This window comes from Mustela putorius, unplaced genomic scaffold, assembly GCF_011764305.1.
Source record: "Mustela putorius furo isolate JIRA1106 unplaced genomic scaffold, ASM1176430v1.1 tig00000083_pilon_pilon_pilon, whole genome shotgun sequence".
In the NCBI taxonomy this organism is placed as follows: Eukaryota; Metazoa; Chordata; class Mammalia; order Carnivora; family Mustelidae; genus Mustela; species Mustela putorius.
In genome coordinates, this window is record NW_025421273.1 from 42,927,841 (window position 1) to 42,954,234 (window position 26,394).

At 38.0% G+C, this 26,394-nt stretch overlaps 2 protein-coding genes across 12 annotated transcripts in view; both read right to left on the reverse strand.

Annotated features, from left to right (window-relative positions):
* TLR1 (toll like receptor 1) overlaps positions 1 to 22,702 on the reverse strand; it is a 35,191-nt gene extending 12,489 nt beyond the window's left edge. For 2 of the 4 annotated variants that reach the window (XM_045076557.1, XM_045076550.1), the window contains exon 1: positions 22,594 to 22,702. The gene's annotated coding sequence lies outside the window, so the exon portion shown is untranslated. Of the gene's footprint in view, positions 1 to 17,974; positions 18,062 to 22,593 lie in introns of those variants that run through there. The other 2 variants (XM_013062225.2, XM_045076554.1) reach the window with 2 other exon arrangements.
* Positions 1,270 to 22,705, reverse strand: TLR6 (toll like receptor 6). 8 transcript variants are annotated; one of them, XM_013062215.2, is made up of 4 exons: positions 22,594 to 22,692; positions 12,374 to 12,434; positions 4,621 to 4,794; positions 1,270 to 4,438 (listed from the first exon to the last, which is right to left on the reverse strand). In XM_013062215.2, the coding sequence occupies exon 4, from the start codon at positions 4,367 to 4,369 to the stop codon at positions 1,988 to 1,990; it is 2,382 nt and encodes a 793-aa protein (XP_012917669.1). In that variant the 5' UTR covers positions 4,370 to 4,438; positions 4,621 to 4,794; positions 12,374 to 12,434; positions 22,594 to 22,692; the 3' UTR covers positions 1,270 to 1,987. The 8 variants fall into 8 exon arrangements, with proteins under 8 accessions (XP_012917669.1, XP_044932461.1, XP_044932467.1 ...); XM_045076526.1 differs by having other exon boundaries at positions 12,370 to 12,434; XM_045076532.1 differs by lacking the exon at positions 12,374 to 12,434 and adding an exon at positions 18,035 to 18,067 and having other exon boundaries at positions 22,594 to 22,678.
* Positions 22,706 to 26,394: the final 3,689 nt, after the last annotated feature.

The window sequence follows — 26,394 nt, forward strand, 5'->3', positions numbered from 1 at the left end:
CCAGACTCATTTTTCTTAGAGATCTGACCCAGAGTGGCACAGTTTCCAGCTATATCCCACAACCAGAATTCAGTTACATGTCCACATCAAGCTGCAAGGGAGGCTGGGAAATGTACTCTCTAGCTGGGTTGTCAGGTGCTCCAAAAAACTCACACATTAATTAAATAAAGGGTGAAGGGATAATGGTGACGACTAAGTCTCCCTCACAAGATTTTTTAATTTATCAGTGTAGTCATCTGTTACAGACCGAACGGTGTCCCCTCCAAGACTGACATGTTGAAGCCCTCACGTCCCAGTACCTTAGAATGCAACTCTGTTTGGAGATAGGGATTTTGCAGAGGTAATTAAGGTTACATGAGGTCATAAGGGTGGGACCCCAATCCAATATGACTAGTGTCCTTATTAGAAGAGGAAGAGACACTGGGGATGTGTACACACAGAGGAAAGGCCATCTGAGGACACAGCAAGAAGGCAGCCATTTGCTAAAACTCTAAGACAACCAGAAATATCCTATTTGATAACCAGTTATAAATAAAATTAGTTTCCTTTGTAAACAAATAAATCTATGGCTTTGCCCTCAACAGCCTGGGACTGAAGGCTATACAGTTGACCCTTGAACAATGGAGGGGTTAGGAGTGCTGACCCCCTGTGTAGTCAAAATTCTGTGTACAACATTTAACACCAAAAACTTAATTAGTAAAAAATCTGTGTATAACTTATAACACTCTTTTTTTTTTTAAGATTTTATTTATTTAACAGACAGAGATCACAAGTAGGCAGAGATGTAGGCAGAGAGAGGAGGAAGCAGGTTCCCCACCGAGGAGAGAGCCCAATGCAGGGCTCAATCCCAAGACCCTGCGATCATGACCTGAGCTGAAGGCAGAGGCTTTAACCCACTGAGCCACCCAGGTGCCCCAACTTTTAACACTCTTAAAACGTAATTACTAATGGCCTCCTGTCGACCAGAAGCCGTACCAATAACATAACATCAGTCAACACATATTTTATATGTTATATGTATCATATGTTGTATTGTCACAACAAAATAAACTGGATAAAAAAGGAAAACATTAAGGAAATCACAAGGAAGAGAAAATATATTTATAGTACCACACTGTAAAAAGTCCATGTACGAGTGGAGCCATGCAGTTCAAACCCATGTTGTTCAGGGGTCAACTGTATTTCCCTTTATATACGTAAATTATGAAGTCATGAGTTAACTGGTTAACTACATATTTGTATGACAGGGTCAAAAATTTAATAATATACTCAGATGTGAACAAAAAAACTTTATTTTCCATAACTGGTCTAATTTTTTCCCAAGCTCCAAAGTTGAACAGGATGACAAAGTTCACTCAGAGGACAGTGAAGCTCCAGAAGTTACTCCAAGGACCAGGGTGACTGGGTGGCTCAGTTGGTAAAGTGTCTGACTCTTGATGTTGGCTTGGGTCATGGTCTCAGAGTTGTGGGATTGGACCCCACATTGGGGTCTGTGCTGGGTGTGGACCCTGCTTGGTTTTCTCTATCTCCCTCTCCTTCTGCCCCCACTCTGCTTATGCACTCTCTCTCTCTAGAAATAAATGAAGAAAATAAAGAAAAAAAGATACTCCTAGGGCCACTGTATACACTTCTGAGGTTGACCCTTTCCTTGCTGCCATGAAATCCCATAAATTCCTGTTCACACAGAATCTATTTGTGGCTGAAAGGAGAAGGGAGAGAAAGGGTCCTTCAATGAGCATTTACTCAAGAGTATTTCCATTTGAAACAGAATGGTTGAACCAGAGGACGGAGGTACCTATAATAGGCAAGTTTGAGCAACACCTCGGCCTCCAGCCTTGCCCCCTAGCTTAGTTCAAACAGTTTTCCTTAAGTCTTCTCCAAATGTGTAGAGCTAATAAAGGCACCACCTATACAGCAACCCAAAACCATCATGTTCATCAGAATCCAAGTTAATGATGGTTTTTTTAAATAGAAGTCCCTGACTTTTTCAAGTTTCTGCATCATTTTCAGCAATTAGTGCTAACTTCATATTAAAAGCAGCTCTAATATTAGCCCAGAAAAGACCATGTTTGCTCTTCTCCTTGGGCCATTCCAAATAAGTCCTCTGTGTCATGAGAGCCCTCAGCTTGTGATACTTGCTGGGAATGCAGTTACGTGGAATGGGTTCCAGCAAGATCAGGATTAAGTTATTAGATCCTTCATGAAAGAGATTATGATGGGCAAAGTAGAGTTCATAATGGCACCACTCACTCTGGACAAAGTTAGGCGACAAAACAAAGATGGACTTGTAACTTTTCTCAATGCAGTTTATGATATTTTCCACGATGCTCTTGCCAGGAACAAAGTTTCTCTCATGGAGACAAATCCTTATACCTTCTTTTTCTAGGCAAGGTACCAGTTCATTCTTCACCCAGGCCGAATCATGTTCACTGTATGAAATAAAAGCATGGAACTGGAGGGTTCTTTGGACTTCTTCTAAAGGTATGTTCCTTGCCCTACGCCGGGTCTGGGTCCACTGACACACCATCCTGAGATACCAGGGCAGATCAAAGTAGATACAGAGGGTGGTCACAGTAGCAGTCAACACCAGCATAGTGATCCCAATGGTAACAAGCAGCAGAGTTGTGTTGCAGGATAACTGAGACACGTGAAAGTCCTTCAGCAGGGTTCCCTTGTAGTTTTCTGGATAGTCACACTTGTAAGAATCAGGCCAACCTTCTATTACTTCATGGGATACTCGGCCTAGACTTTGGACAAATTCTCTGAGCTCACATGTACATTGGAATGGATTGTTCCCTGCTCTTATGGACCTAATCTTCTGGCAGCTCTGGAAGAAATCAGCTGATGGGTTGGAAATTGAATTAGAGTCAATGATCAGTACAGAAAGGCTGCTAAAAGTACCACAGTCTGGAAGGTGGGCTAAAGAATTGGAAGCAACATTGAGTTCTTGCAAAGCTTCTAGTTTCATGATTGGCTTAGGAATGCTGCTTATTCTGTTATAATGAAGATCAAGCACCTTGACCTTGGGAGGTAAACATCTGAAAACAGAGTCAGTAAGTATATTTGAAGACAAATTTAACACGACTATACTTCCAACCCAAGTGCAGTCTCCATCATGTCTATCATATTCCAAAGAATTCCCACTAACATCCAATATTTCCAAAGATGTCATATGCTTAGTCATGAGACTTACTTTATAAAGGTCTTCTAATTTATTCTTTCGTAAGATAAGTGTTTCCAATCTAACAAGTTGGGAACAATTTTGAAAAATACTATCTGTGAAAAGATTCTGGGTAAAGTTCAAAAACTTAAATGTGTTTGATGGCGGAGGACAAAGCATGTGTATAAAACGTGTATCTGATATGGTTAACATCATAATATTCATCTCAGAAAAAATTGTGTATAACACAGTCTGTGAATAAAGGAAAACCTCATTTTTAACATGCTCTATTTTCAATGCCTTCAGTGTTGTTTTAGAATAATGAAAATTTTCTTTCTCAATTTTGTCAAATATTGTTAAATTATAAATATTGAGATATTCTACAGGTTTGGGCCAAAGAGATCGAAAAATATCAACTAGACATTTCCAAGTTGTTTTCATATGTCTGAGAGTAACATTCAGTAAAGTTGGACCTCTAGTAAGTCCCAATGAAAAGGTAATGAATAGTCCACAATTACTATCATTCAATTTAATATTAGTCAGTTGTAAGCACACTAAACTATTAACTAATATGCTCACTTGGACAGAGAAGAGCTGATTTGGAGGAAAAACAAGGTCAAGTGTTTTTGTATTTAAAATTGGAAGACTTTCTGTTTCATTTGCATAATATCTTTCTAAATCCAGAAGGATATAATTTAGATGCAGATGAGCAATTGGTAGCAGATCTAATTGTCGTAACTTTGTAGCACTTAATCCTAAGAAATGTAGTTGTGTCAGGTTGACAAATTCCTTACAGATGGGCAGGACATCAAAGTCATTGAATGAGAGGTCTAAATGCTTGAGACTTGTGATAAGATGGCAGGATATATTCTGTAACTGATTGTGAGATAAATCCAAATATTCCAAATTCTGGTTGAACTTGAAAATTCTAAAATCAAGGCACCAGATTCTATTATGAGAAAGTCTCAAAACTTTAAGCCCTGAGAGATAGCTCATGTCAGAGATATGAAGCTCAGATATGCGGTTCTGAGACATATCTAAGATTTTCATTTTTGGTGGCAGGTTTTTTGGGACATGAGTAAGTTTCATATTTGACATGTCCACGGCAAATTCACTCTCTTCAGAAAATTGGATTATGTTTCCAACTATTAAGATCACAAGGCATACAAAGTGAAAGCTTCCTGTGATTGAGTCTTTGTCTTTGGTCATGATGTTGAAATGGCTATTCCCCAAAGGGTTGTTGCTGTTCTTCAGAGCATCTTGATATGTGTCCAAATTCTAGAAATATAATACACATGAAGATATATAAATATTGGATGATGGCTCTCCAACCTCCACTTGCAAAACACAAAATCTTAATGATCTTTTCATTCACTGTAAGAGTCATATCTGTCCACAGAGTTAAGGGTGATGTTTTCCCAGTTATGTAGCTTGTTGGTACCAGGGGAGGCAATACAGACCTTATTATCCAAGAAATATGGTTCTGTGTTTTATCCTGTCTGGGCACTCTCTTAGGGGTCCACTCAGGGGCGTGGCTTTGTTTCACCCTCTTCAGAATTTTCTCAGGGCTGGAGTAGGCTGCTCGGTAATGTTTATTGAAAACCTTTAAAGGTAAACATACTAGCCATAGGTACCTAGAACAAGGAATAACAAATGTGACAAATAGCACACAAACCAAAAAGCCAGGGAAGGAAGAGAGATATGGGGGGAAAAGTCTTTGTAACACCCCATGTTTGCCACAAAATGTAAAGAGATACACATATGTCCAGGGCCGTATGGAAGCTCAAAAAAGATAAGAAAATCCTCAACTTTCATCTCTGACTGACCTTTGACTCTGTGAAGGCAGAGTTGTAAATAGCCAGGACAAGCATTGAGGAAATGCATCAACACAGAGCCAATCTACAAAGATCAGAAGTTTTCTTTTATTTTTTCCCTAGGTGTTTAAGAAAATCCCCATCAAAGCACTAACTAGCCAGTAAGCTAATGGAGCAGAGAAGTCAATGGGCACACATAACAAAGAATACAGTCCTTACACAATAGTTTAGAACAGTCACTGAGCAAACAACCAACAACACCCCACAACATGTAGCAACAACAAACCATGGGAGAGAGAATCTGAGTTACCACCTTGTTATATTTCCAGAGTTACCACATTACAATACTCAAAATGCCTACTTTAAACAATAGAAGGCATGCAAATAAATTAGAAAGTATTATCCATTTACAGAAAAAAAAAAAGAACAAAGTTAGAGAAGTGACACTACCCAACTTCAAGACTTCTTATAAACCTACAGTAAACAAGACAGTATGGGATCAGTGAAAGAATGGATGGAGAGATCAATGGACCAGAATAAAGAAGTTAGAAATAGGCCCACACAAATATAGCCATCTGGTCTTTGACAAAGAAGCAGAGGCAATTCCGAAGACAAAAGACCGTCTTTCCAACAAATGGTACTGGAACTATATATAAGACATCCACATGCAACAAAAAAAGGTGGGGGGAAGTTGTAACACAGAACTTATACCTTTTCACAAAAATTAACCCCAAATGGATCATAAATCTAAATATAAACTATAAAACTAGAAAGCTTCTAGGGGATAATATAAGAAGAATCTAGCTGACTTTGGGTTTGGAGATGACTTTTTAGATACACTATCAAAAGTAAAATCATGAAAGAAAACATTGTTAAAGTTGGACTTCACTAAAATTAAAATTTTCTACTTTGCAAAAGACACCATTAAGACAACGAAAATACAGGCCCCTGGCGGGGAGAAAATATTTACACAACACATATCTGATGAAGGACTTGTGTTCAAAATATACAATGAACTCTTAAATTCAGCAATAATAAAATAACAATTTAAAAATGGACAAAAGTTCTGAACAGCGACCTCACCAAATAGCAAATTAGAATATGATATGTTACTCAATATCATATGTCATCGGAGAATTGCAAACTAAAATACTGAGATACCATTACATACCAATGAGAGTGGCCAAAATCCTGAAACACCAAATATTAGTGAGGCTCTGGAGCAACAGGGACTTTCATTCATTGTTGGTGGGACTTCAAAATGGTATAGACACTTTGGAAGACAGTCTGCCAGCTTCTTACAAAAATAAATATACTCTGACCATATTGGGTACATACTCCTAGGTATGTACCCAAATTAATTGAAAATCTAGTCCACAGAAAAAGTGTGCATGTAGATGTTTATAGCAGCTTTATTCACAACTACCAAAAACTAGAAGCAACAGTATGTCCTTCAGTTGGTAGAAAGGTAAACTGTAGTACATCCATACAATGGAATATTATTCAGTGCTGAAAAGAAATGAGTGGTCAAGCCACAAAAAGTCACAGAGGAACCAAATGTATATTTCTAAGTAAAAGAAACAAATCTGAAATGGCTACATGCTGTATAATTCCAACTCTGTGGTATTCATAAAAAGGCAAAACTAAAGAGAAAATAAAAAGATCAATGGTTACTAGTGTTTGGAGAAGAGAGGGATGAATAACCAGAGCATAGAGGATTTTTAGGATGGTGAAGCTGTTCCATATGATGTAATAGTGGATACAGGACCTTCTGCATTTGTCAAAGCCCAAAGAACTATACAACACAAAGACTGAATCCAAATATAAATTACGGATCTTAGTTAGCAATAATATATCAATTATATAATGTAACACACTAATGCAAAATGTAATAGGAAAAGCTGTACACAGTGGAGAAGGGGTATATGAAAACTGCTGGACTATTTGCTCAATTTTTCTATAAAGCTAAAACTTCTCTAAAAAAATAGAGTCCATTAATTTTAAAAGAGGAGAAGTATATAGAAATGTAACAAATTCCTGCATATTAATTTTGTATCCTGCAATTTTACTGAATTCGTTTAACAATTCTATTAGCTTTTCTGTGGACTCTTTAGGATTTTCTCCATATACTATCATGTCATCTGCAAATAGTGAAAATTGTACTTCTTCCTTACCAATTTGGATGCCTTTTATTTCTTTTTCTTGTCTGATTGCTCTGGCTAGGACTTCTGGTACCATGTTAAATAAGACATCCTTGTGAGAATGGACATCCTTGTCTTGATCCTGATCTTGGAGGCAAAGCTCTCAGTTTTTCACTGTTGAGTATGATGTTAGCTGTGAGTTTTTCAAATAAGGCCTTTATTATGTTGTGGTATGTTCTCTCTAAACCTATTTTATTGAGTGTTTTCTTTGATGAATAAATGTTGTACTTTGTCAGATGTTTTTTCTGCATCATTTGGGTTGATCATGTGGTTTTTATCCTTTCTCTTAATGTGATATATCATGTTGATTGATTTGCAAATGTTGAACCACACTTGAATCCCAGAAATAAATCCCACGAGATTGTGTTGAATCATTTTTGTAATAATTTAGTTTGCTAATATTTTGTTGAGAATTTTTGTATCTATTTTTCTTTGATACTGGCTAGAGTTCTCTTTTTCTGTTGTGCCTTTATCTGGTTTTGGTAGCAAGGTAATTCTGGCCTCAGAGAATGAATTTTTGAGCTTTCTTTCCTCTCCTGTTTTTGGAATAGTTTGAGAAGAATAAGTATTAACTCATCTTTAAATGTTTGATAGGTTTCACCTGTGAAGCTTTCTGGTCCTGGACTTTTGTTTGCAAGATTCTGTCTCATTGCTGGTAATCAGTCTGTACAGATCTTCCACCTCCTTGTTAAGTTTTTTCCTGGTATTTTATTATTTTTGGTGCAATCATAAATGGGATTTTTTTTTCTCTTAATTTCAAACTGAACAACAGGAAAAATGGATAAAATCCATTTGTAACCTTCCAAAACTGAATCTGAGAAATAGAAAATTTGAACAGACTGATTACTAGCAATAAAACTAGATCCATATTAAAAAAAAACTCCCGGGGCACCTGGGTGGCTCAGTGAGTTAAAGCCTCTGCCTTCAGCTCAGGTCATGATCCCAGAGTCCTGGGATGGAGCCCCACATTGGGCTCTCTGCTCAGCAGGGAGCCTGCTTCCCTCTCTCTCTCTCTGCCTGCCTCTCTGCCTACTTGTGATCCCTGTCTGTCAAATAAATAAATAAAATCTTTTAAAAAAATAAAAAATAAAAATAAATTGAAAAAACTCCCAAAAAGCAAAAGTCCAGGAACAGATGGTTTCACAGACAAATTCTACCAAACTTTAAAGAAGAATTAATATCTGGTCTTCTCAAACTATTCAAAAAAATAGAAGATGAAGAAAAGCTTCCAAATTCATTCTATGAGGCCAGCATTACCCTAAAACTAAAACCAGAAAAGACACTACCAAAAAAATAGAAAAAGAAGAAGAAGAAGAAGAAGAAGAACTATAAACCAGTATCTCTGATGAACACAGATGCAAAAATCCTCATTAAAATAAAAGCAAAATTGGGGCACCTGGGTGGCTCAGTGGGTTAAAGCCTCTGCCTTTAGCTCAGGTCATGATCCCAGGGTCCTGGGATAGAGCCCCGCATGGGGCTCTCTGCTCCTTGGAAAGCCTGCTTCCTCCTCTCTCTCTCTGCCTGCCTCTCCGCCTACTTGTGATATCTCTCTCTGTCAAATTAAAAAAAAAAAAAAAACTTAAAAAAAATAAAAGCAAAATGAATCTAATAAGATTTTTAAAAATCACTCACCACTCTCAAGTGGGATTTATTCCAGGGATGTAAGTGTGGTTCAGTATTTGCAAAGCAATTAATGTGATATATCACATCAAGAGAAAGGATAAAATTGTATGATCATTTCAATAATGCAGAAAAGCATTGTAGCATCCGTTCATGATAAAAACTCTCAACACCCCTCAAATCTAAGTAGGTTTACATTATATAACGGATAATGAAAAGAGATTTATTTTGTGAATGCAACAACAAAAGACCCTGAATAGCCAAAGCAATCTTGAGAAAGAACAAAGCAGAGGTATCACTGCCTTAGATTTCAAGATATATTACAAAGCTGTAGTAAGAAAAAAACTGTACTTGCACAAAAATAGACACATAGATGAATAGAACAGAATAGAGAGCCCAGAGCTAAGCCCACATTTATATGGTCGATTCATCTACAATTAAGGAGTCAAACTATACAATGGGGAAAACCAATCTCTTCAAAAAATGGTATTGGGAAAACTGGACTACTTCTTATACCACACAAAAAAATAAAATCAAAATGGATTTTAAAAAATAAAAAAAAGGGGGGGGGGAACCTGGGTGGCTCAGTGGGTTAAAGCCTCTGCTTTCGGCTCAGGTTATGGTCTCAGGGTCCTGGGATGGAGCTCCGCATCTGGACTTCCTGCTCAGCAGGGAGCCTTTTTCCCCTCCCCCCCCTCTCTGCCTCCCTCTCTGCCTGCTTGTAATCTCTGTCTGTCAGATAAATAAATAAAATCTTTAAAAAAAAAAAAACAGGAAAAAAAAGAAGAAAAAAAATTAATAGAAATGGTTTCTGAAGAAGCACAGGCATTGACTTAGTAAACAAAGGTTTTAAATCAACTGTCTTAAAAGTTAACAACATGACTATGGTCTCTTTTCATTGGCTTAGAGGATACTTTATTCTCTTTTATTTTTTTTTTTAAAGATTTTATTTATTTATTTGCGAGAGTGAGAGAGAGCATGAGAGGGGAGAATATCAGAGGGAGAAGCAGACTCCCCATGGAGCTGGGAGCCCAATGTGGGACTTGATCCCAGGATCCTGGGATCATGACCTGAGCCAAAGGCAGTTGCCTAACCAACTGAGACACCCAGACACCCACTTCAGTCTCTTTTAAAAGGCAGTCCTTTATCCCTCCAAAATGTGGTATCACTCAGTTTGATAATCTAAAATTGTACAAAAGGGCAACCAAGAGGCTCTTTCCAGAAACTGTAAGACATTCTCAAGAGAGGACACCAGTATTCAGTTTGGCACTAAACTCAGCCATCTGCTGCAGCCAGTGACTTCTCATGGATAAAGTGTTAACAACCCAATTAACTCTTTCTCCAGTGACTAATCTTACCAATGAGTTATTTTCTAGCTCTTTTCTGAAAACCTGACACATGTAGAATGTCCCCTGTGTTACCAGAAAACATTACTTTTTGGTATAAATGACTCTTAAATGGTAAGTAGCGTCCATGTTAAAAGGACTGTGTATGAACTATAAAACAAAGTAAGAGGATGATGCTGTATTTCCTCTCCCACATCTTTCTAAGAAAGTGGACCAAATGTGGCTTATTAGGGCTTCTGAATGATTAGATGAGTGTGAGATAAGCTGCTGGTGGTCATTGTGAAGCCATGCATGCAGTTAGCCAGATTTTCAGATCCTTAACCAAGGCATGGCCAAGGCAACATGAGATAACCATTTATCTCATGGGGGGGCACCTAGGTGGCTCAGTTGGTTGAGCGTCCAGCTCTTCATTTTGGCTCAGGTCATGATCTCAGGATCCTGGGATCGAGGCCCACATTGGACTCCATGCTCAGCAGGGAGTTTGCTTGAGGATTCTCTCTCCCTCTTCCTCTGCCCCTCCTCCTGCTCATGCTCACATGCTCTCTTTCTCAAATAAAAACAAATAAATCTTTTTTAAAAAGGAATGGGGAGGAGGGTGGCTGACAGGTTGGAAGGTCTATCTACCTGTGGCTTGGTGTCTGAATCTCTGTGGTATCTGAAGGACAAATCCTTTTGTGATGGTAGCAATTGGAATAAAGCCAAGTTTGGACACAAACAAGGAAGAATCCCCTCCTTCCTCCACCTCCATGAACTGGACCTTAGCAAAATCAGTTGTAGCAATGAACCCACTGTTCATGGAGCCATATGAGAAGTTAGATTAAGGTACACCAAACTGGACATTTATGACTGGCTGAGGGGTAGAAGCAGGCACATTAGCCCACAGACACCAGGTTTGTGACTGAGACAAAGCAGCGAAACTATAATTGTGCAAAAGATCAAGCAAGAATCTAGTCCCAGAGACAAAGACCTAACCCTAACTCATGGGTCTATACCATTCCAGCTTTGATCTGTGTGGAAAAGCATTTATGAGCCCCTGCAGGGAGCAAGAGCTAGCAGGACAGGGAGGGTTCCACAGCTGCCTAATTCCCACTGTACCCTCCTAAAAGCAGCAGTTGCAGCTGTGGTGGCCAGAGGGCAGAATCCTGCACCAGAGTGCCCACAATCACACCTGCCTGGAACCACCTACAGGTAGATGTTAGAGGTACTCTTACAAATTGGGAAGAGGCAGATGAGATGATGCATATACTCCACCCTTTGTGGTCATGGGAAATTTCTTTAGTCACAGGATCTCATTATTTGACACAATTCCCATAAAAATGGATATATGCTTTTCTAATTCACACTAGACCAAAAGCCACAAATTGAGAGAGACGGGAATTGGCATTTGATAATCTGAAAACATCAAGTCCCTACAGTTGATATGCTGATAAAACAGGAAAAGAGAGTGAAATATTAAAAAGTACATGTCAGTCTAAAACTGCTATATGTATGGGATAACAGTTTCCCCAGAACCTATAAAGTCTCACTGTACTACAACAAATTCTAGGCACTGATGTTCATGACACTGTTGTCAAGTGATTGAGAAAAGATTACTTATCTGAAGGGTGGAGGCAGGTACATGAACCCACACATTCCATACTTGAGACTAGAACAAAGGATTGGATGTGATTTCACTCTACCCTATTCAAGAGCTGATCTGCACAGCTAAACATCTAGAAGTTCTCAGGAGACAAGAGCAGACAGCATTTCTTAATATTGTCAATATTAATATTGTTTCTTGCATAGCAGGAACAACTGAAAGCAGATGTTGACTACTTGTTCAGTTTTATTAACAAAAAGATCCACAGTTCATACCTGAAGATATATTGGAAATAGTAAAACAGTTAAGAGATAAGTAGGGTTTCCATTAATCATTCTTTGGGAGAGAAAAACTCTTCTGGGCTGGAGAATTTCATTACAAAATGGCATATGGTTGGTTAAAAGTCCCTAGGGACACCCGAGTGGTTTAGTCAGTTGAGCATCCAACTCTTGGTTTCGACTCATACTCAGGTCATGATCTCAGGGTCATGAGATCAAGCCCTGCCTGGGCTCGGCACTCAGCATGGAGTCTGCTTGAGATTCTTTCCCCCTCCTATTCCCACTCGCTCTGATCCTCCCCCCAACCCCCACCGTTCACACACACATACTCACTCACTCTCTCTAAAATAAATAAATAAGTACATACATACATACAGTTTTTAAAAGTCCCTCACTGCTCCTCTTCTAGAGCCTCTCCCAGTGTCCACCAAAACACCTAATAAAACACAGAAACTTTTAAAAAACCACCTTGCCACCGAAAACAAAGAAGGATAGAAAATTAATGGTAGGATCCAAAAACATCTACACCCATAAAAAGGTATCAGGAGCCTTATTAGGGAAAACCTGTCATACTCAAGCTTTGTCTCAGGAAAATAGACTCCTTGACAAATGATGAGAAGGAATTTTGTCCCTCCCTCTGTTTGCATATCTCTGTTTGCAGATGTATGATCTTATATGTAGAGAGTCTGAATGACTTCATGAAAAAAAACTGTTAGAATTATTAAATTTGTTAAGGTTGCCGATTCAAAATCAACAAACAGAATGTTGCATATCTATGTATTAATAACAAACTATCTGAAAAAGAAATGAAAAAATATCCCATTTACAAATTCATCAAAAAGACTAAAATATCTGGGAATAATTTTAATAATTTTAACCAAGGAAATGAAAGACCTGTATACTGAAAATTAGAAGACATTGATGAAAGAAGCTGAAAAAGATACAAACAAATAGAAAGATATCTTGTATTCATGGATCAGAAGAATTATACTGTTAAAAAGTTCACACTACCCAAAGCCATCTATAGATTCAGTGCAATCTTTATTAAAATTCCAATGGCATTTTTCACAGAAGTGGAAAAGAGAATTCTAAAATTCATATGTAATTACAAAAGAATCTAACTTGCAAAGCAATCCTAAGGCAGAACAAAGTTAGAGGCACCACACTACCTGATTTCAAACTATACTACAAAGCTGTAGTAATCAAAACACACACACACATCTGTGTTGGCTTAAAAACAGACATGTAGACCAGTGGAACAGAATTGAGAGCCCAGAAGTAAATCCATGTATACACAGTCAACTAATATTTGACAAGGGAATCAAAAATACTTGATAAGGAAAATGTAGTCTCTTCAGTGAATAGAATTGGGAAAACAGGATATGTGCATGTAAAAGAATTGGATCCCTATCTTACCCCACTTTCAAAAAAGCTTATTCCAAATGGATTAAAAACTCAACCAAAAAACCTGAAATCATTAAGTTCTTAGAAGAATATATAAGGGAAAACTCCCTGACATTGGTCTTGGCAATATTTTTTTGGATCTGACACCAAAAACATAGGCAACAAAACCAAAAATAAACAAATGAAACTACATCAAACTAAAAACATCTGTACAACACAAAAAAAACAAGCAGCAAAATGCAAATTCAACCTATAAAATTGGAGAAAATATTTATAAATCATGATATCTGATAAGGGATTAATATCCAAAGTATATGAGGAACTAAGATAACTCAATAGGAAATATTAAAATTAATATTAATATTAATAAGTTTTAAAAAAGAATTTGGTTAAAAAATGGACAGAAGCCCTGAATAGACATTTTTCCAAAGAACACATATGGATAGCATCAGAAGATGCTCAAGGTCACTGATCATCAGGGAAATGCAAATCAAAACCACAATGAGCTATCACCTCATACTCATTAGAATGGTTATCAAAATAAAACCTAGAAAATAACCTGTGTTGACAAGAATGTAGAGAAAAGGAAACCTTGCACACCACTGAAGGTAAACTGGTGTAGCCATTGTGGCTAACAGTAGTTTCCTCAAAAAATTAAAAAGAGAATTAACATATGATACAGCAATCCCACTCTGGACATATATCCAAAGGCAATGAAATCACTGTCTCAGAAAATAGTGGATCACCATATTCATTGCAGCATTATTCACAATAGCCAAGACATGAAAACAACCTAAGTGTCCAATGACAGATGAATAGGTAAAGAAAATGTGAGGTACATATAAAATGGAATGCCTTTTGTGACAACATGGATAGAACATGAGGACATTATGCTAAGTGAAATAAATACTGTATGATCTCATTTATATGAGAATCTAAAAAAGCCAAACTGATAGAAACAGAGAATAGAAAGGAGGTTGTCAAGGTCTTGGAGACAGGGGAAGTGAGGAGATGTTGGTCAAAGGGTAAAAGCTTCCAGATATAAGATGAATGAGTTCTGGGGATCTACTGTGCAGCATGTTAACAGTACTGTTTTATATACTTGAGAGTTGCTAAGAGAGCAGATTCTCACAACTGAAAATAAAAGGTACTTATGTGAGGTGTTAGATGTGTTAATTATGTATACCTATTGCAATAGGTATACATAAATATAGTTATATAGAGATATATATGTATCAATTATCACATCATAGGTCTTAAATTTATACAAATCAATTATATCTTAATAAATCTGGGGGGAGGAAAAGAACTGAATAAGAGGTAGGGAAGCACTTGAGGGTGGGTGCATATTGCATGTTTACACAGTCAACTAATATTTGACAAGGGAATCAAAAATACTTGATAAGGAAAATGTAGTCTCTTCAGTGAATGGAATTGGGAAAACAGGATATGTGCATGTAAAAGAGGAGGGCACATATTGCATGTACTAAGGAGGGCACATATTGCATGGAGCACTGGGTGTTATACGTAAACAATGAATCTTAGAAAACTACATCAAATACTAATGATGTATTACATGGTGACTAACACAACACATATAACAATACTTGTAAAAGGGCAAAGATAAGAGAACTGGGGGCTGTATTCATCAGGAATTGCAGTTTGTGTATGTAATACTCCATTAGGTGAAAGGATCAGAGAATTGGCAATGAGGATAAGAGAGTCTACTACTTAATACTGGTTCAAAACAAATAGGTCACAATAAAAATACAACAGATAAAGACATGCAATGAATAACTGCATCAAAATTTACAAAGCAGAAATGCTAAAAACACAAGGAGATAGTGATAGTGAAGACGTGTAATGCATTTCTCTGGGCCACAAATAGATCAAGCACATAAGGTAAGCATATGGGGATTTGAATAAAATAAGTAATAAAGGATTTAACAGAGTCTTTGAACCCATGAAAAAAGAATATTAAGTCCCCAGGTTTCATGGAGCATTTGCTAATATTGATTCTTAAGTCAAATAAATTTTTGCCGAAATTTGTAAAGTCATTTTTCAGACTACAAAATAAACTTTTTAAGCCATCTTTTTAAACATTCTAAACATTTTCTGAATCAAGAAAATCACATTTTCAATTACAAACTTTAAAAATTATGAGAGCCCAATTACCAGGTCATAGGGTAGCTCTATTTTAAATTTTTTGAGGAATCTCCACACTGTTTTTCAAAATGATTCATAGCAGCAATGTTCACAACAGCCAAACTATGGAAAGAGCCAAGATGCCCTTCAACAGACGAATGGATAAAGAAGATGTGGTCCATATATACAATGGAATATTACTCAGCCATCAGAAAGGATGAATACCCAATGTTTGCATCAACATGGATGGGACTGGAGATTATGCTGGGTGAAAGAAGTCAAGCAGAGAAAGTCAATCATCATATGGTTTCACTTACTTGTGGAACATAAGGAGTAACACGGAGTATATTAGGAGAAGGAAAGGAAAAGTGAAGGGGGGCGGGAATCAGAGTGGGAGATGAACCATGAAAGACTGTGGACCCTGAGAGACAAACTGAGGGTTTTAGAGGGGAGGGGATTGGGGTGATGGGTAAGCCTGGTGATGGGTATTAAGGAGGGCACATATTGCATGGAGCACTGGGTGTTATACGTAAACAATGAATCTTAGAAAACTACATCAAATACTAATGATGTATTACATGGTGACTAACACAACACAATAAAAAAATAAAAATAAAATAAAAATTATGAGAAACAACAATGTGGTGTGCACAGATTCTAGCCTCCTCCTCTTGCTCTAAATCTCCTAAATGATAGAGGAAATAATAACACACGTGCATGCATGCACACACACACACACACATACAAAGTCAGAAAGAGAAGTCTTTTAGGGAACTGAAAGCAAGAGAAGTCTCTGAAAATCACAAGCAGATGGGACTATGATAGGGCACTAGCTTTTCAAAGATGTCCATCTCCTAATCCCAGAACTTGTAAATATGCCATTACATGGAAAAAGGGAATTCAAGTTGAAGATGAAATTAAACTTGTTAATTCGCTAATCTTAAAATAAGAGGGGTATCCTAGATTATTCAAGTAGAATCAATGTAATTACAAGGGTCCTTAAAAACAGAAGAAGGAGGCAGAGGAGGTCAGTGATGTGATGTGAGAAGGGTTTGAGTTGCCATGAGGAAGGGGCCATGAGCCAAGAAATGCAGGTAGAATTCAGAAACTCAAGAAGGCAAGAAAATGGATTCTACCCTAGAGCCTCCAGAAGGAATGCAGCCTTGTCAACACCTTTATATAAGCCCAACAAGACCTATGTTGTAGTACTAACTTACGTAACTGTAAGATAGTAGATTTTTTTTTTTGAAGCCACTGAATTGTGGTAATTTGCTGCAACAGCAATATGAAATTAATACACACTAGTTTGGTCCGCCCTTCTGACAGACTATGAAAGCAGATCAACAAGCAATTTGACATGGAGTGTCAACCACAATTTGGGTTGCACAATCAAAAAGCATGACACTTACAAAATAAACACCGTGATAAAAAGGAACCAAACTCAAGATATAAGAGAAGCTAATACCCATGGAAACAGACATAAAAGAGCAGAATAGCCATTGATAATAGATAGACATCCTCAGTGAGAGAGAAGAATTCTTAAAAGGAATGGAGTTTTACTTTCATGGAAATTAAAAACTTAAAAATTGAAATGGAAAACTCACTGTATGAGTTGAATTACAGAGTGGCAATGCTGATGTGAGAGGATTTGTGAGATGGAAGACCAGGAAGAGAAATTTTCCCAAAACACAGCACAAGAGGCCAAAGTGATGATATATAAAAGAACTACTAAAAGACTTGGAAGACAGATCCACCATCTGAATTATCAGAGGACAGACCAATCTCTGAGTCCCCTCACCCCGCAAAAAAAGGACAATAAAAGGGATGCAGGAAGGAATACTCTGCAAAGAAGGTAGGAAAATTTAGTGCTAAATTCCAATTAGTATTGATGATAAAAATTTTAATAACAATGTGGAACTAAAATTGCCAACAATTACAAGGGAGTTAGTAGACAGTGGGGGAGAAGGAGAGAGTGAACTAAAATCATGCTATGATCCTTGCCTGATTAAGGAGAATCTATAGATAGATCCAGTAAATTCAAGATGTTGCTAGAAAAATACAAGTCTAAGTATGTATATTATAAATTAAGAGTAATTATGAGAAAAACAAATAAAAGGGACAAATTCCAATCATTTGGTGGTGGGGAGAAGCACAGAATGAAGAAATCCTAATCCATCTAGCTCCTTACTGAAGGAATAATATGCAATGATTAATTAGGGTATTTCTAATACTACAAGAATACTTATTATTACTAGCAAATCTATGACAATAATACATAATAGATAAAAGGAGAAAAACAGATGAACATCTCCACAGATGTTAAAAATTCACTTGTTAAATTCAGCATTAATTTCTGCCTAAAAATACAACTTTAATTAAAGTAGATATTGAAAAGATACTTTGAAAATTTGATGAAAAATACATTACCTAACTTAAACATCCCAGTCCCAAGGCATTTCTGTCAAATTCAAAATCAAGAATGCTCACTGTTATTTAACCGTAGTCTAGATGTTCCAGCCACTATAATTAAGGTGGGGAGAGAGGAGGGGTGAGAGACAGAAATATTAGAATACAGAAAATAAATTGATCACTATTTTCAAATATATGAATGTTAGCTTGGAAAATCCAAGAGAAGTAATGGAAAAACTGTTAAACCAGTAAAAGGGAATGAAAAAGTGGCCAGTACAAAATAAATTATTTTTTGAAAAGGAAATCTAATTTTCCAAAAATAGTGGGTTGTCAAGTAAATTATGGTTATCTCCATATAATTAAATATTACCATTGACCTTTAAAAATGATGAAAAGTTAATTTCATGGGAAATTGCACACCATCTATATGTAAGTGACAAAGGTTTATTTTTAAAATGTACAGCAAAAAGTATGTATAGATACATGTGGGTAAATTAAGATACATATCAAGATATTAAGTAATGATCTCTACATGGTGGGATTATAAGGGAGTTTTATTTTCCTCTTGGCTTATTTTCAACATTGAAAATTAAGAAGAGCACATTGTTGGGGTGCATGGATGGCTCAGTTGGTTAAGAGTCTGAATCCTGGTTTTAGCTCAAGTCATGATCTCAGGGTCATGAGATGGAGCCTCCTATCAGGCTCTACACTGGGTGTGAAGCCTGCATAGGATTCACTCTCTCTCCTTCTGCCCCTCCCCACTGCTTGCACTCACTCTCTCTCCAAAAAAAAAATCAATTAATTAAAAACTAATTAAAAATTATAATAATTTAAAAAATAGTTTAAAATCAACTAATTAAAAATCTAAAATTTAAAAATATGTAAAAAAGAAGAGCACATTATTTGCTCAGAAAATATATCAAAGAATTAAAAAGCAATCGTTATTAATAGGAATTATGCCCAATCTCACAAAAGATAAAAACGCTCCCTATGTTTACTGCAGCATTATTTACAAAAGCCAGGATATAGACACAGCTAAAGTGTCCATCCATAGATGAATGGATAAAGAAGATATTTATACAGTATTTATACACCTCAACATAATTACACTTGTTATTTGCAATAACGTGGAGGGACCTGTAATGCTAAGTGAAGGAAGTCAGAGAGAGAAAGACAAGTACCTTGATCTCACTTATACGTAGGATCTAAAAGACAAAACAAACAAACAACAAAAAGTAGAAAACAGACCCTAAATACAGAGAACAAACAGGCGGTTGCCAGAGGGGAGAGGGGTGGGAAGAATGGGCAAAATGGGGGAAGTGGAGTGGGAGGTACCGGCCTCCAGTTACGGAAAGAATATGTCAAGGTGATAAAAGCTACATTGTAGGGAATATAATCGATGTCATTGTCATAGCATCCTATGGTGACACATGGTAACCACACTTGTGATGAGCACTGCATAACATTTAAACTTGTTGAATCACAAAGTTGCAAACTGATACTAATGTATTAAAGCTAATGTAATGTTGCCTGTCAACCATACTTGATTTTTTTAAAAATGCATATTAGAGAAGCCATAAGAGACTCTTAATCTCACAAAACAAACTGAGGGATGGGGGAGGGAGGGAGTGGGGAGGGGGTGGTGGCGTGATGGACATTGGGGAGGGTATGTGCTATGGTGAGTGCTATGAAGTGTGTAAACCTGGTGATTCACAGACCTGTACCCTTGGGGCTAATAATACATTATATGTTTATAAAAAGTTAAAAAAATTATTTTAAAAAATGCATATTAAACAAGCCAGGACATAACATTTAGATGAATCATGTTCTGAATCTCAGTTTAGACAGACCCAGTAAAGAAGTTACATGAATAAAAGAAGGAGAAAGGATTTTAAGATGGACCCAGCATTAGATTCTATTAAAAAATAATAAATGTTGGGGCACCTGGGTGGTTCAGTGTGTTAAAGCCTCTGCCTTTGGCTCAGGTCATGATCCCAGGGTCCTGGGATGAGCCCCACATAGGGCTCTCTGCTCAGCAGGGAGCCTGCTTCTCCCTCTTCCTCTGCCTGCCTCTCTGCCTACTTGTGATCTCTGTCTGTCACATAAATAAATAAAATCTTTTTTAAAAAATAATAATAAATGTTCATTTTTGATAAATGCTTTGGCCATGTAGGAAAACGTACATCTTTTAAAGATACAGAATGAAGGTTTTACAGAGGGAATGTTAGGACTTCTATAATTTAAGATATTTAAGCACAAAAAGATAAAGTGATCAAATGGGACTTTTTATTTCTTAAAAATTAAAAAAAGTATAATTATTTTTACCTACCAAACTGGAAGAATTAAAAACTATAATGTCCAGTATTGGCAGGTGTGACTAAAATAAAAGCTTTTGTTTATTACCAGCAGGAATGAAAAATTAGTACAAACTTTCTGAAGGGCAATTTGTTCACAAACATAAATTCCTTAAGAACATGTTTATCCTTATTTTAGCAATTACACTTCTCAGAATTTTTTCCTAAAGGAATTATCAGAAATACACATAAAAATATTACTCTGAAAATGCTTGTGACATATGAAAAATTGAAAAAAAATAATATTGTCTAGTGTAGAAAACAGTTTAATTAGTTATTGTATACCTATAACATGGAACATCATGCAGCCTCAAATATTATACTTTTGAAGTAATAGAAAATGTTATGTAGGGGCGCCTGGGTGGCTCAGTGGGTTAAAGCCTCTGCCTTCGGCTCAGGTCATGATCCCAGGGTCCGCATCGGGCTCTCTGCTTAGCAGGGAGCCTGCTTCCTCCTCTCTCTCTCTCTCTGCCTGCCTGCCCGCCTGCTTGTGATCTTTCTGTCAAATAAATAAATAAAATCTTAAAAAAAAAAGAAAATGTTATGTAAATATAGTTTATATTTATGTTAAATATAAATTATAAATAACATAATGAATAAAAGATACAAAATCGTGTATGTAGTAGGACTCGAATTTTGTAAAATATGATTAAACCCTGACAAAATATATAAAGCCTTAGGCAAAAGAGAATAGAAAGAAATATATCAAATGCAAACAGTGATTATTTCTGGATCTCTGAATCATAGATATTTCATTCTCTTTCTTATATTTTGCTTGTAGTTGCAAAATTTCTAATTTTGAACATTTTCTTGACTCAAAAGATTTGGCTCAAAATATAGCTAATGTAAACATATTTTATATATATTTTTAAAAGATTTTATTTATTTATTTGACACAGAAAGAGAGATCACAAGTAGACAGAGAGGCAGGCAGAGAGAGAAAGGGGGAAGCAGGGTCCCCGATGAACAGAGAGCCTGATTCCAGGCTTGATCCCAGGACCCTGAGATCATGACCTGAGCCAAAGGCAGAGAGGCTTAACCCACTGAGCCACCCAGGTGCCCCAACATATTTTATATTTAGAGAAACATGCTTGTATTATTTGGAATTTTGATACATACAGAAAATTTCTTTCACACAATAGTGGATCATTGACACTAGTTAGTGAGATACCCCTCCACTGTGTCTGTGTTCAGGGGACTGAAACTCAGCCACCATGTAAGAAGGTGGACCAGCTAAGAACATCCTACCCGCCTCCCTCTACCCCCCCCCCACACAAATATTGCTCCAAGGGTATTTATATCCTCAAGCAGCTCCTACTGTATATAGTTAACAAGCCAGCCAGGAGCCTTTCTACTTAAGCAAAATAAAGGAGAGGGGAAAGAGGAAGAAGACGGTCAGAGAGTACATAATTTGTTTTAAAAGGAAGTAAAGAGATCAAAGGTAAAGTTTTTTTATTTTTTTCTTTAATGCATCCAATAAGAAGAGGGAGAAAAAAAAAGACAGATGGATGCTCTATTTCGATGGGGGAGAAACAAAAAAACTCTGGTGGATAGGTTCTATGAACATTAAAACCACGAAAAAGACACGATGAACAAAACATTGAGATAAATGCGAGTCCCTGGTTAAGTCAAGTAAGAAAGAAAGAACGACATCGCTTTATTTGCCCAGGTTTAGGTTAGAGACCTGGAAGAAAGCAGCGCTAGACCCATCCCTGCCACTTCCTGCATTTAATAAATGTTTATTTAATGGCTGTGCCAGGTATCAGGTGCTGGGGATAGAGATAGGAAGAGCGTTGGTGTAATCCCTGCTTTCAGAGTGCTTCATGAGTGACAGATACGAAGGAACGGCTACAGCCCCAGTGATGAGGGGGAGCAAAGGCTCAGGTGTACTAGAAAAACACATAACTTACTAGAAAATCACATACTTCTGCGCAAGGGGCAGAAACTGCAGTCAACGTCCCTGGAAGCAAGCAACGAGAGGGAGAGGTGAGAAATGCAGACAGAAACAGACGAAATGACATCAGTTAGTGTCTTCCGTGAACTATGGCTGCAAGTGCCAGTTCTTTTTAACCTCTCTTCAAGACAGCCGTGAAGACACCCCACTTTTCATGGTTCTTGGAAATGAAAAGGACAGCCGCAACTTTTTTCAAAGGACACTGAAACTCATCCGGCAAACATTCCAAAGAAGGGCTATCCCTCTCCTGTGCCATGGTTGGCATTTTCTCGCATACTTGAGGTCCTTCTGCCATATTTTGAACAATCCAGAAAAGCCTGCTCACTTACCGCGGTGTTCCTTTCCCAGGAGAAGAGGAAAGTCCTTTCCAAAACGCAAGGGAAACCGAGCGCCTGACCGAAGGCAGGTCCCTGGTTTAAGCAAAGCGGTGCCACAGAAACGACTTTGTGCCATCTGTTGAGCCTTCCTGGAATTACACCGACGTAGGAATTTCCTTGCCAAAGATCACGTGAAAAGTCCATGAGTCAGCCCGATTTTCTGGGCTAAGGAACTCAAACTGTAATCCAGTCTTTAAATTCGTGCGAGCAGACGGTTTAGGACGATTTCAGTGGGAAGGAAAAGGTTCCTTCTAAGGGAAGATTAATCTCTGAGAGTATGCAGCCGCTCTGTTGAACCGTCACCAGAGAGGAGCTACTGAATGTGGGGTGATCAACCCAGTTAACATTTCCAAAATAACTGCAACCACCATTCTCAAGCTATTTGGGAGCATTGCTTCAGCTGGATGAGGTACTTTAAAGTAAAAGAAGCTTAGGTCCATTTGTGTGTTGATAAAAAATCAACTTTCACGGAAAGTGTAGTAGTTGATATGTATGTATATAGCCACACCTGGGGGGGGGGGGAGTTTCATCCTGTTTCCCCACACTCTGACTAACATTTGGTATTATTAGATGCATTAATTTTTTTTTATTTTTTTTTTTACTATTAATCACATTTCTTGGGCTTTCATTGTGTGCTACGCACTGTGTTAATGGCTTTCTATGCCATTGTCACATTTGATGGTAATAATATCCTCGGGGTTGATATGATCGTGCCCATTTTGTAAATGAGGAAACTAAGCCTTAAAGGCTGCAGAATTTACCCAAAGTACACAGCTAGGAAGGACCAATAGATGCATTAATTCTTAATTCTAGGTTAATAAGTGACACCAAGATGCTGCAGGACTAAATAAAAATCAATTTTCTAAAGACTATTTGGAATGATTTTAGAACAATCAACAAAGGTTGCTACAAAAAAAAGTAACCAGACACTTCAAGCAGCAAGGATATCCAATTCCCAAGGCTTGCCACTTAATCAAAAAGAACTGAACATGGGCACCTGGGTGGCTCAGTGAGTTAAGCCTCAGTGTCATAGTGGGATAGGTAAAATAACAGTCCAAGAGTGACAAATACACTGTCCCAATACAGACAGAGCAAAACACTATTTTTTAAATTATTTTTTATTTTTAAAGATTTGTATTTATTTATTTGACAGGTAGAGATCACAGTAGGCAGAGAGGCAGGCAGAGAGAGAGGAGGAAGCAGACTCCCTGCCAAGCAGAGAACCCGATGTGGGGCTCGATCCCAGGACCCTGAGACTATGACCTGAGCCAAAGGCAGAGACTCTAACCCACTGAGCCACCCAGGCACCCCGCAAAACATTATTTTGATGATTTTTACTTTTCAAAAAACTGCCTTTCTCTGAAAAATCAATCAATAAATACTTGTGTCTACTAACAGCTTCAAAATAAGCTATATGAAATATACAAACCACTAGAAATAAAATTGGTAACTTAAATATTGCTATCAAAATCCAAATCTGTTGGGGCACCTGGGTGGCTCAGTGGGTTAAAGCCTCTGCCTTCAGCTCAGGTCATGATCCCGGGATCCTGGGATCGAGCTCCGGATCGGGCTCTCTGCACAGCAGGGAGCCTGCTTACCCCCCTCTCTCTCTGCCTGCCTCTCTGTCTGCTAATGATCTCTGTCTGTCAAATAAATAAATAAAAATCTTTTTTAAAAAATCCAAATCTGTTGAATTTTAAGAAAGACAAACCATATTTAGGGGCAAAGATATTTGCAACACATATAACCACAAAAGGATTAAAATCTAAAACATATAAGGAGTTCTTACAAGCCAGTAGGAAAATGACTTACAAACCCAGTTGGGGGTGCGGGGTATGTGTGGAGGATATAAACAGGTAGACAACAGGGAAGTAAATAGATCAAATATATACGGAATGCATTCTCATTAGAATATGAGAAAATACAAATTAAGACAACCAGGAGACACCATCGTACACACCTGGAATGGACAAAAATGAAAACAGCTTGTAATACTAAATGTCGGTCAGAATGGGAGGAAACAGGAATTCTCACACATGTTCAGAGATTCTGATTTAAATGGTCTGGGATGGTACCAGATATCCGTATTATTTTAAAAGCTCTGAATTTAATTTAATTTAATTTAATTTAATTTTAATAAAAGCTCTTCCAGTAGTCTAGATCCAAAGGACCAGGGCAAGGGCACTCTGAGATCTAGACACCATTCTGAACGCACCGCCCTCTAGTGGTCCAAAATATTCTCAACTGCACCCTTCACACCTCAAGGCCTAGAGGAGATGTAGGTGTCCTGACCCTCACTGCTCCTTCCAGATCACTGTTCCTCCCCCCAGCCCTTGAAACCTACCCCTCCTGGTTGCAGCCATCCACAGAGGCTCATCACTCCCTCGTTCACTGAGCATTTCAGCACCGCTCACCGCCCCAGTGCAACACTGCCCCGTCATAATTCTAACGATTTCACTAGCTACATAGAGATTATTTCATTCCCCAGCTTCTTAGTTCCTGCATATTCTCTCCTCTAACAGATCTTATTCTGCAACCTACCTCAGCCATGCATTCCTTCATGATACCCCAGATATCATTACCCATGACTCTACCCTCTCTATAATCTCAATCACCAGCCGCCCACTCTCCAGCTACCACCTCCAACTCTTTCCCTCTGCTGCCAACGATTTCTCAGCCCCACTGCACTGGACTGAAAGGTCATGATCCATCCTTTTAATCATGTCAACTCTCTTCCTCCTGTCTCCTCTAGACCCAGGTTAAGTCCAACTCATCCCTGGACTGGTAATATCGAGCCTGCGCCGCTGGTTGCAACTGGAGAAAGCACACATCCAGGCTGACTTGTTTTACTTGAAATTCATGACTGAGTCCCAACCTCCAGAGGGCACAGCAATCCTACGACCCTTTCTACTCCCCTTCTCTAGTCCATTCGCTCTATCTTATACCTCTTTGCCTCTCATACTTCCAACATGTCTCTCCTTCTTGTCTCTCAGCTGATAATGCTTCATTTTTCATGCAGAAACTAAATGGAACCAGAAGAGCATTTCCCCACCCGCCCCTCAAAACTCTACGAGCCTACTTGCCCCTGTCTGCCTGCATTTCCCTCTGCTCTCCTGAATGAACTCTGCCAAGAGCCAGCTCTTCCCCATTGAGCACTGAATTCCATTCCTGCTTGTCTACTCAAGAAAACCACTCACTCCAGCAATGATCGATCTTTCCTCTACTATATCTTCATTGTTTGCACTAATGTTTGGTTCTAATTAGCATATAATGCTACAAGAACTCTCAATCTCTTCATCTTTATTCCTCTTTACACCAGAACTCCTTGAAAAAGTCATACTACTTGCTGTCTCTAAATAATCTCCATCCATTCTCTCAAAACCACTCCAGTCAAGTTTCTTTCTCCACCACTCCAGAGAAATCATTCTTTTTTTTTTTTTAAAGATTTTATTTATTTATTTGACAGAGAGAGAGAGAGATCACAAGTAAGTAGAAAGTAGAGAGAGAGGGGGAAGCAAGTTCCCTGCTGAGCAAAGAGCCCGATGTGGGGCTTGATCCCAGGACCCTGACATCATGACCTGAGCCGAAGGCAGAGGTTTAACCCACTGAGCCACCCAGGTGCCCCCAAATAAATCATTCTTTTTTTTTTTTTAAAGATTTTATTTATTTATTTGACAGACAGAGATCACAAGTAGGCAGAGAGGCGGGCAGAGAGAGAAGAGGAAGCAGGCTCCCTGCCAAGCAGAGAGCCCG